The following is an 11943-nucleotide window of genomic DNA, read 5'->3' as shown; positions in this document are numbered from 1 at the left end:
TAGCACTCACTATTCCTTATTCACCTGGTACAAACACTTCCTAAAGAGGCAAACAAAAATTCTGGCTTAATTTTTCTCTCTCCAAAACTGAAATAATCCTAACTCCACAAAAAGTCAGAGCATGCATTAGACAGAAAACAACCATAAGCGAATAAATTTCTGTTTAAAACTAACGCACATGCATATGCTATACTTACTAGGGGTAATAGCACACAGAAGGAAAAAAATAGCACGCAGAAGTGGGAAAGAAAATGGATTTAGACTCTGTGAACTTTGTGGTGATTCTGAACTGAGGTCCTTGGCAACCCCCATTGGGAGTGATTGGGAATAGACCTTATAAAACTGTGAGCATTTCTACATTTCTGTTTACTCCTGAGTTGAATGATGGTCACTTCTTGCCCTTAAGGATCTTAGAGCTTAATACGGCCCCATTTGTACCCAAACTTTAGTTTTATTTTCTACACACCCTCATAGATCCCCTTCAATATTTCCTCATCTATAAGCTTCACAACTATTTCTGGCGAGGACAGACCCTTCTCTGTCTCCAGCAGCTCCTGTGCCTCCTGGGAAGGACTGGCACTGCCTGGATCCCTCTGCTGCCCTCTCATGGCTACAATTCTCCCACCAACATCTCTGTAAAGGCTAGAAATGGCAGGTGGCTTCATTTATGGTGTGTGCCATTATAGATGATAGGAGTGGAAAAGAAAAACTTGTCAAACAGTTTTAGGGGCAGAGACCCTGGAAGTGAACAGTTTTAATTCTCTTTCTTGACTAAAAGTTGGAAATATCTTTCATCCTGTCTGGAGTGCTGTTCTTACCAGGGGCCAGGAATGCCAGGGAGAGGCCTGCTTCCTGACTGCTTAATTCTTTTCCTAAGTGAGCACAGGTGCCTGGAAGTTGAGTATAAAGTCTGTCTATAGCTGAGAGGAGACCATTATGGGTGGGCCAATTGGTCTGAATGACTCACCCAGGTTTCCACCATTAGCCCTCTACAAAGCCCCAAGATCAGCACCTCAATGGTACTTCATTTCCTGGGTTCAGCTCCAGATACACAGGATTTCTACCTCCTTTCTTTCTCTGTTGTTCTCCAGAAGTCAACTTATTTCCAAAACTGACCCTCTGTAATCCATTAATTTCATTCTTCAGATGCTCTAGATCAAAGATGAAGCTACTGACTCTGAAATTTTTCTGTGCCTGTGAGCTAGCTCCCTAAGTTCTGAGTGAAGCCCTTCCCGAGATGAGAAAGCCTCCACTGAACTCAAAGTCTCCCAGCATCACCCGTGTCATTGGTGGGCTTTCCAGCTATGCAACATCCCACCCATCTAGCAAACAGTCAGTGCACTAGAGACAGAAGAGCTGGCGATGATATGCGATGGAGTCTTGTTCTCTGTTAGAGCCATCTCCCTGGCACAGAATGAGCAGATGATGTCACAGTGACCTGTGTTAGTAGTTACTGATGGAGAATCAAGTGCACTCATCCTTAGACACAATGATGAATTTTTAAATCTTTTAAATTTTAGTTTATGTGTATCAGTGTTTTGCCTGCTTGCATGTCTGTGCAGCACTTGTATGGCTGGTTCCAGCAAAGGCCAGAAGAGGTCATTGGATCATCTGATATTGGAATGACAGATGTTTGAGAGTGGATGTTTAGTGCTAGGAATTGAACTCAGGTCCTCTGGCAGGGAGGCCAGTGTTTTTATCACTGAGCTCCCTACCCAGCCCTCTTAGACACAATTTTAAAGGACATAAATTTACAAGGGCACCTTAATCTCTGTTGCTGATTTACTATAAAAATGTTCTCAAGTGTATTCTCTTGGAGGTATAGATTTATTCATTTCTTTAAATGCATACATATTTAAAGTTTTAAAAGAGATTGCCTGCTGCCAGAGTTGTTAAGGGTTAATGACTGAGTAGCTTTGAAAGTCTATTAAGAGAAAGCCGGTATCACCATAGGCTGAAAAACAGAATCTTCAGCCATTGCCTCCTCTATAAATTAATCCAATTGTGCCAGCAAACTGAGTAGCCATGGTACCACCCATCCCGGGAAGGTGGGCTCCCACTAAACTACTCAACAGAGGTGGGAAGAATAATTATGCCTTTAATGAGATAATGCACTTTTCCTTCCCAGATACCCTACTTCCTAGGGCAGTTCCTTCATGGTGTCAAGAAGTTGTTGGTCGGCCTCTCTTTCTGAGTCTTAGCTCAGAGATGTGTAACTTTTTCCTTTCTTTCCCTTCTCACTCTTTTGGGTGTTGGCCCCAATCTGAGTCTGCCTTTTCAGGCAATTTGGACTCCCTTACCCTTTCTTGAAAGCTTTTTTCTGTGCTGTATAGCTGCTTGTCCATCCTACGGCTGACTTCCAAGCAGGCTTAGTGCCCTCTTCTTAGTCTTCCACAGCTTCCTCTTCCAGGCAGGTGCAGAGATTTAAAGCTTGTTTGCTTTCGGGGTTTTCTTTTAAACTAGCAAGATTGACTTTGAGCTTCCTTTCGAGTTCATTCTTGAATCGTTTGTATATGAGACCAAGAGTCCCAAGAGCTCTGATATCCTCAGTAGCACATGGTGGCGTGATCATGAAGGAACAGCCATAATGACCAAGAGCTCTAACTAATTGGGCTTGGCTACCCATTATCAATGAACCACCTGAAGAGTCAGATGCAGGGAAGTACAGGAAAAGAGTTCAATGTGGACGATCTGGTCCACAGTTCATCTCGGGGTGCTCACATGAGGTTTGGTTTAAATGGACGGCAGGAGCTATGCCTAACTGCTAAGTAGTCTTGGCTAAGGTGTGGTGTTGCCCATCTTGGTCTTGGCTCCACCCCTTGCTGCAATGTCTTCTGACAACGTTTCAGAAGAAAATGAAAGCACTTCCTGGGAGGCAAGGGCCTTCTCTGGCTGCCACCAGGCCTCATCTTTTTTCTTCTGGCAGCACGACATGCCTGAGGAAGTTCCAGTTCCCTGGGAACTACTGGTCAATAGTTTGATAGCTGAAGGAGAGGCGCAAATGCTTCTCTTCAGAATGTCTTCTTTTCTTCCAGGACAATTTCCGACCTCCAAAAATCAAGGCAGCAGGTGCACACTGAGAACAGAACTAAGCCAGCTCCCTTTCTCCTTGGGAAAGAGTCATCACTGTGCAATTATTTAGTCAATTATAACCAATTAAACTCTGAAGAGAAAAATGTGGGTCAGCAAAAGAGTCACTAAAGGATGATACAATAGCCCAGAATCAGGGACTCAGAGGAGTTGTTCAGGCCAAGGGTTTGGCCTTGAAGAAGGGTTGGGCAATCCAGGAAAGAGAAAGAATGGACTCCTTTAAAAGGGAAAGGGAAGTGAGCAGCTGCCTAGTTTCAACCAATCCCTGGAGAGCAGACTGCATCACAAATACCAGTATAGACTGCAAACGATAATTCTGATTGGAGCTAGAGAAAGCGTCATGGGAAACTCATATTAGTGTTTTACTGCAGAAGGTGGACTTTCATAGACATAAAGAAGCTGGGAAATCAGACACCCTAGACAAGATGAATTACACGAAGACTGTAAAATCCTTGCTCTTAGCACATCAGGAGAATTTGTTTGTTTTCTTCTTAGTTCCCCTTTCAGCTTCCTGAAGAATACCATGAAATTTGTTGCCAATGTTGTTTACAATCAAGTTGTCATGTTTACACGTCCTTGAAAAGTTGGTTTTATTCTTTAATAAATGAAAAACGATGCCATTGTCCCCTCCAAAATAGCTGAGGTTTTACTTGAAGCAAATCTGTTTGGAAATGTTAAGCTGGTTACACAGAACGAATGCGCCTCAAGGTGGTCATTCTCTCTGGATTAAAGCCTGGGAACAATTGTGGCTCCTGTTACAAGGAAAATTACAATGGGCCATTATGGAAAGGGACAAAAATCTCTGTTCCCAGAGGGGGACTGACAAGCTGCAAGTCCCCTTCTGCATGCCAGCACAAAAGCCTGATTGCTTCGGATTGTTTGTTTATGCAAATCGAAGAGCAACATTAATTCGAAGAGTGGGGTTGTGGAGTGGCGAGAGGCTCCTGATTGGTTGGACTTTGCTCCAGGGCTGGCAACCAAAGGGACAATCCCTGTCATGTTCATTCTGCACCCCGAAAACCTCTAGAACAAGCCTTGTTATTAGCTTTCAGAGGGGAAGTTTCTGCTTTAGGGATAGATGTTGGAATTGTAGGACCTACAGCATTTGATCTCATCAAAGACCCAATCCCCTACTTTCTTCATTGCCTTCCCTAAAGCAGACCTCAGTGATCATCATGACTGACGTTCCTGGGACACTGAGCGGGACAGAGTGCAATGGGGACAGACCACCAGAGAATGGCCAACAGCATATCAGTCAAGCCAGCGAGGACAGAGCTGATGCAGACGGGACTCAGCCATACTACAAGGTGGAACCCAGTCTTGAAGATTTACCCACAAGGAGAAATCAAGAAAAAAGTGGACCCTCTAAAGAGAGCTTACTTCCCGAAGAGCCTGCAGGTGAGAAGATTCTCCATGGTAAAACGTTTCCTTTGCTCAGTTCAATTGTTTTGATTTACAAACCCCCTTTCTTCTGTCCCTTTTAATATAAACTAGTATTATATGAATAAGCTGGAGCTAAGAAATACAGACTCTTATTCCATCAGGGACTTCTATCATAAAGACTCACAATCTAGGCTTGTCTGGTAGCTTTGTAATCCCATGGTTTTCTTTTCAGAACCTTGAGCATTTTCACTCAGAACGAAGCAGAATAATAGTAACCACCTTCACTGGGTTGTTAGAATAATTTCTAAATGTTAATGTTAGCCATTGCTATTTATTGTTAGACCACAAGTCCATTGTCATTTGTAAAATTTTAAGATACCCTTCTGTACATGTCTAAAGAGGTCTGAATCCATAGTTCTCTCTCTCCTCTTTCTCTCTCTCTGTACACACACACACATATATGTATGTATGTATGTATGTATGTATATATATATGAGATACTATCATTGTGGAAGCTAATTAATAAACATATACAATCAAATTTCAAAGAATCATAAAAGTAAAGTAATAAGTTTTATTAATCCTAATTAAAGCTAAAGACATTACCTAGATTCAGAACTGATCATTTGTGAACCTTTAGCCTTGTATGTTGTCAATGTTACAATACTTATGTTTTCCCCCAGAAAACCCAGAAGAGAACCTCTTTGTTGTTCACAAGGTCATCAAAGAACTTTCTCTCCAAGAAGCAAGTGCTGAGGACATGGCATTCAGAGAAGGTAACAGGAACCCCAGTTTCCTAACCTGACTGGCTGGATAGGATGAGCACACTGCATGTGATGCTTTGGATGTGTGCCGCTGAGACGTGGTTCCGAGCAATGACTTCAAAATCTTCAAGCTGCTCTGGGCAGATACGCGAGTGTTGTCTTCTGAGGGTTCCACCCTACCCAGCTTTCCAGATGGTTCAAGCCCCGAATTGTATGGATTGATGCGATTGACTGGCATGGCAATGTGATAGCCATGTCTTGATAGGTTAGCCCCCCAAATCAAGCTTTTTTTCCAATGTGGTGCTCCAGATGGGTGTTGGGCAGCTTCTTGAATGGTTCAGAAACAGGTTTAGAATAAAGCCTTCTAAAGTAACTTCATAAGATGAGTTACTCCATGGGAAAATTATGTCTAAAACAAGTACAAGCTGCTATGTATTTCTTGTCAAAGAAGTGTGCTCCAAAGTGATGAGAGCGATGTGTTCTTTACACAACAGTGAGACAAAAAGTATACAAAAGTGGCTATGTTACCATGCAAGTAAAGTCAGTGGACAAGGTTACAAAATCTTCTAGACATTTTCTTCTAAGGTGATATTACGTCCAAACAGTTTCTGAGTACAGTACAGGACAGAATCTGTTAATTAATCACCCTTTCTCTCTCTTGAAGCATTAAATAGCTTATCCCCAAATTAAAGTCAGCATGCAGTGCCTAACCAGTTTAGTTTAGCACGTACCAGGGAAAGCAGGGGACCCACCAAAGGGACATTGAACACTGTGTGACTAGTGGATGTCAGGGAGGTGCCTGGGGATTACTGAGTTTCTTCCTTTGTCTAGAGCACTCCAATACTCAGCTGTCCAATATGTAGCCAGGCACGGGAAGGTGCAGCCAGCAGTGACTGGTATTGCAGAGATATCACAGACAGATTTTTCTTACCAGATCATAGTCTGTAAACATTAAGACCCTGTAAAATGAATTGCATAACTTTTCTGCCCCAATACTGCTTTAAATGTGACAAGTTGATCAAGGCAGAGCTCACCATTGTCCACCTTCGGCTTCTTTATCTGCCAGGGGACCTACTACAAAAACAGTTTCCTAGGACCTTGGGTTTCAGTCAAGAGGAGAGTGAGGGAGCCTCTCTCTTTGTGTCTCTTTATGGTGCATGGTGTCACCACTCAGTTTATCTCAGCTTAAATCCTTCCTTTCTTTCTTTTTTTAATTTTTTTTTATATTTTTTTTATTGAAGAAAAAAAAATTTCCGCCTCCTCCCAGCCTCCCATTTCCCTCCCCCTCTTCCCACTTCTCTCCACCTCCCCCCACTCCTCTCCCCCTCCCTCTCCAGTCTGAAGAGCAGTCAGGGTTCCCAGCCCTGTGGATAGTCCAAAGTCCTCCCCCCTCCATCCTGGTCTAGGAAGGTGAACATCGAAACTGGCTAGGCTCCCACAAAGCCAGAACATGAAGTAGGATCAAGACCCAGTGCCGCCTGGCGGTGGTGGCGCACGCCTTTAATCCCAGCACTCGGGAGGCAGAGGCAGGCGGATCTCTGTGAGTTCGAGACCAGCCTGGTCTACAAGAGCTAGTTCCAGGACAGGCTCCAAAACCACAGAGAAACCCTGTCTCGAAAAACCAAAAAAAAAAAAAAAAAAGACCCAGTGCCATTGTTCTTGGCTTCTCATCAGCCCTCATTGTCTGCCATATTCAGAGAGTCCGGTTTTATCCCATGCTTTTTCAGTCACAGTCCAGCTGGCCTTAGTGAGCTCCCAATAGATCAGCCCCACTGTCTCAGTGGGTGGGTGCACCCCTTGTGGTCCTGACTTCTTTGCTCATGTTCTCCCTCCTTCTGCTCCTCATTGGGACATTGGGAGCTCAGTCCGGTGCTCCAGTGTGGGTCTCTGTCTCTATCTCCATCCATCGCCAGATGAAGGTTCTATGGTGATATGCAAGATATTCATCAGTATGGTTATAGGATAGGGTCATTTCAGGTTCCCTATCCTCAACTAACTAACAATGACTTCTCGAATTTTGCATGCAAATGGATGGAAATAGAAAACACTATCCTGAGTGAGGTAACCCAGACCCAAAAAGATGAACATGGGATGTACTCACTCATAATTGGGTGCTAGCCACAAATAAAGGTCAGTGAGTCTATAATATGATATCCTAAAGAAGCTAAATAAGAAGGTGAACCCAAAGAAAAACATATAGCTATCCTCCTGGTTATCGGAAGTAGACAAGATTGCAGGGCAAAAAAATTGGGATCTTGGGGGTGGAGTGGGAGGGGGGTAAGGGGAGATGGGGAGAGAAAGTGAGAAGGGGAGGATGGGGGGAACTTGGGGAAACGGGATGATTGGGATAAAGGAAGGTTGGATAGGGGAGCAGGGAAGCACATATCTTAATTAAGGGAGTCATCTTAGGGTTGGCAAGAGACTTGGACCTAGAGGGGCTCCCAGGTGCCCAGGGCAATGTCCCCTTTTTTCTTTTTAAATCTATTTATTTTATATCCTGGCTGCAGTTTCCCCTCCCTCCTCTCCTCCCAGCTCCTCATCCCCACTCCCCTATGGGAAACAGTTCTCCCCACTCCTCCTCTGCTCAGAAAAGAGCAATTCTCCCATGGATATCAACAGAACATGGCATATCAAGTTGCAGTAAGACTAAGCACCTTCCCATGTACTAAGGCTGGGCAAGGTGACCCAGTATGAGGACTAGAGTCCCAAAAGGCAGGAGAAGAGTCAGACGGTCCCTGTTCCTGCTGTTAGGAGTCCCACAATAGGACCAAGCTGCACAACTATAATGTACATGCAGAGAGCCTAGGTTCATCCCATGCAGGCTCCCTGGTTTTCAGTTCAGTCTCTGTGAGCCCCTATGGAGCCACCCCGTGAGTACTGGGACTAGAACCTGGGTCCTCTGGAAGAGCAGCCAGTGCTCTGAATCACTGAGCCATCTTCCTAGCCCAAGCCTTTGTTCTTCTTTACCATTCAAGAGACAGTGTCAAATGTCAAAGCTGCTACTCTGCGTGTGGCTAGGCATGGGCAGTCATCATTTTCACATTAGAGTGAAGCTATTCCCTCTGAGGTATTGTTTGCATTGGCCTTATAGGATGTGTTTGTGGACGTGAAGTAATTCCAAGCATTTTCTGAGTATGTACCTATTGCACACACATAAAATATATACATGCACATAAATGCAGGATATAAATACACACATACATACCTACCTATGTGTGCATGTGCACACACACACACACACACACACACACACACACACACACGTTTTGATAAGGGAAATATTTTAAGTGTACCCCAGAGAATAGTAATCCTACTAAATACACTAGATACACTAGTCTATGCAATAGAATTCCAGTCAAATGAGGTTAGGTTGTAGACGTTCCTGAAGACATACAATATTCATTAGCATTTTAAAACTTAACTTCTGAGATATCTATTTAACTATATGAAATGCCGTGTTTTTGCAAATTATTTTGACTATGAAGCCTGGCTGATTGTCTAGTCTTAACAGGCAACCATGAGTCACAGTTCATAAGGCAAAAGTTGGAATGTGATTGTCTAGAAGAATGTGTTAGAGTATTCCAGAAGCAGCTATGTCCTCTGAAACCCCAGCACATCTCACCCACTAGTCCATTTTGCTGCAGGGCATCCGTGGAAGCACATTCCTCTGAGCAGCAGTGACCTGGAAGTGAGTACGCAGAAGGAAAGGATTGCCCACCGACCTCTAGAGCAGAGAGAAGACGAGAACACTGCATACCAGGCAGCAGAAATTGAATGGTTGGGGTTCCAGAAATCTAGTCAGGTTGACATATTGCATTCTAAATGTTACGAGGAACCAGAAGTTTGGGATGAAGAAGTTAACGAGGAAGACGCTGATGACTGCAATGATGATGAAGACGAAGTTCGAGTCATAGAATTTAAGAGAAAACACAGCGAAGGTTTTCAATTAAAAGAGGAAAACCATCCAAGCGAAGATTCCCCACTAAGCAGCCCCAGCTCCCAGCCAGGGACCCCTGATGAGCAGCCCGTGTTAGGAAAGAAGGGAGATATCTCTAGGAATGTTTATTCCAGATACAACACGATATCCTATCGGAAGATCAGGAAAGGGAACACCAAACAGAGAATTGACGAATTCGAGTCGATGATGCACTTGTAAACCAAGCGGGACTGGGAAACATCATGAGTGCTCAAGAAAAGCTAACTCCGTTGTGCTGAGAAAACTTCCTCTGCCATATTTGCAAGATGCGCATGTTTAACGTCTTTTCCACCACAGAGCAACGTGGAAATAACCATAGAAAAAGTCAGTCTGGTAACATCAAATCAAAAGCTTTAGACTCATGCCCGGGTGTTTGCTTTTAAAAAGTTAACTAATATAGCAGTATGTGGTAAGCCTTGTCAGAGAGGCAAATCTGTCATGATTTGGCTTCAAAATTAGCAATACTGAGACAAGTCAAGGGAAAGAGAACAGTTGATGTGACTCTCCTAATTCTTTCAGTGTCCTTCTTTCTTCAGGCCAATAGGAGGTCTGGGATTAAACTCCTCCTCCATTAAACATGGTTTTTTATAGATTCTACCAATAACTATTTTGCCTTTCTACTTATCTTTTAAAAAATACTGTATCTTAAATGGTTTTCCTTGGCACCTCCTGAGTGAAAACTCAACAGATCGCCTTTCTAGGTGTCACCATTCAGTGAATTTGTTCACTAAAAGGCTGAGTAATTGTCAGTCAGAATTCTGTGTGCTAAGTGCTGGCTTTATGCTTTCAAAATGAATTAAATCCATTGTGAAGTTGATCCAGGGAGGGGCTAGATGACCAGTGAGCCATAGACTCAAGAATTGTATTGGATGGCCTTTATTTTTGTTACTGAAAACAAAAATCTTGTCTAGTACAATGAAAATAATTAAAAATAAAAAAGTGGCAATTTTAGCACAATTTTAAGAAAATGCCTTTACTCCATTACCATACTTTCTTGCATTAACAGTATTTCAAAACCATCCTCTTTGCTTGGGAATGAGAGACAATGGCAGTCATAACTGTAGTAGTTACTATGAAAATGGAAATAATTAACTTCGACTATTTTAAAAGTAGGGTGTGAGCATGTATTTTTAGGGAAAAAGCTGATAGTTGTGGGGAATATATACTTTATTGGACCAAAGCCTAAATCAAGAAGCTTAAAATTGCACGTGTGGAGCTTCATGCGCACCCACATGTCAAATAATGCATTGAATATTTATGAAAAGAGTATATTTATACTCTTGGATAGTTTATTCCGCAAATATTCATTTTGTGCTTCTGTGTATATTGCTCTGAACTTTCTGTTACTTCAGATGAAAATATCGTTTGGCTCCAAATAAAAGACAATTCCTTATTGTCTGAATGTAATACAGTCTTCATTGTGCTATTCGACTCTTTGTTTGTTTCTTTCTCATTTGGTGCAAAGCCTGGGTGAGTCCTACTTAGACGATTGCTTATTTACGTGTACCAAATCCCGCACATTCCCATGGCACGTCCCTTAATTCTTCCTGGTCATATAATATATTTCCATTGTATCATATAGTACTTTGGAGTATTTAAAAGACTCAAGTTTTAATTCAATTCCAGTAATTCTTTTATTCTTCTAACCTATCCTTTACAACCTGACCAGGTAAGATCTGTTATCCTTAAACTGTTGAGCCTGCTAATTTCTTGTGGGACAAATGTGAGTTTTCCACGTAAAATGAGAAGAATTCAGTCTTTTGATTGATAAAGTTGAGTAGGAGATTGACGGACTGGGATAACTTCCTGTTTTAATGTAGATCCTTTGATCATTCCACAAAGACAACCTGTTTGCTTTCATGGATTTCGGATGAGACCTATCATTTTCGCTTAACTTCAAAACACTGCTTTATGTAACATTGCTGACCTATCCACAGGTCAGTCTGTTTGTTAGATGGAATTGACAAGTTACCATGAAGTTTGCGTGGAATGAGTAGTATATGTGGCTAAGAGGCATGACAATGCTATTAGCATCTATGGTACTCCAAAACCTTGAACTTTTTAGCTGTGTTCTCTTGCCACGCAATTCACCGATCATCAAACATTTTGTCCACAAAGATGCTTGATGTATGGTCAACTGGGAAACCACTCATGCTCATGGACGTGGTAATGCAGTGCCAGGAAAGCATTGATAACGTTCTTTGGTATCATTGCACATTGCCACATCCTATCACATACAGCAGGGCAAGAGTTAACACCTGGGTAATGAGGTGGGCGGATATGTGGGTTGTGGTCATCTGGAAACAGCAAAGGTCTTCTCCCTTTTGCATGAGATATATATTGATATATTTAAACTCATCTGGAGCGCTATTAATTGACAACCATGCATGAAGGTTTACCTGAGATTTTGCGATTCAAGGTTCAGGGTGGTAAGACCTCTGGTACCTGACACCTGACGGGGATTACATGAATGCTGGAATTTCTTAAATGACTTAATTCTCTTTTGTTACCAGATGAATGGGAATTAAAGACAGATTTACTTCTTTGTAAAAATTAAATTTACCTTTCATTTAGCGCATATATTTGAAGACATGGGATTTGCCAAGTTCTATCTGTTTGTATCCATCCATCCACCTGTCCATCTGTCTGTCTATCCATTCATCCCATCCATCCGTCTGTCTGTCTGTCTGTCTGTCTATATATCTGTCTATAATTTACCTATCTACCTGC

The 11943-nt window shown here is 42.5% G+C and overlaps 1 protein-coding gene across 1 annotated transcript; it reads left to right on the top strand.

Moving 5' to 3' along the window:
* The first annotated feature begins 4027 nt into the window (after positions 1 to 4027).
* Positions 4028 to 11943, top strand: Ermn (ermin). The gene is made up of 3 exons (XM_041631398.1): positions 4028 to 4488; positions 5157 to 5249; positions 8882 to 11943. The coding sequence occupies exons 1-3, from the start codon at positions 4266 to 4268 to the stop codon at positions 9391 to 9393; spliced, it is 828 nt and encodes a 275-aa protein (XP_041487332.1). The 5' UTR covers positions 4028 to 4265; the 3' UTR covers positions 9394 to 11943.

The sequence above is a fragment of the Microtus oregoni genome, unplaced genomic scaffold (genome assembly GCF_018167655.1).
Source record: "Microtus oregoni isolate MIOR12 unplaced genomic scaffold, Mior012 000037F_ref0000500, whole genome shotgun sequence".
Taxonomy (NCBI): domain Eukaryota; kingdom Metazoa; phylum Chordata; class Mammalia; order Rodentia; family Cricetidae; genus Microtus; species Microtus oregoni.
This window is presented reverse-complemented; position numbering and strand designations above follow the sequence as displayed.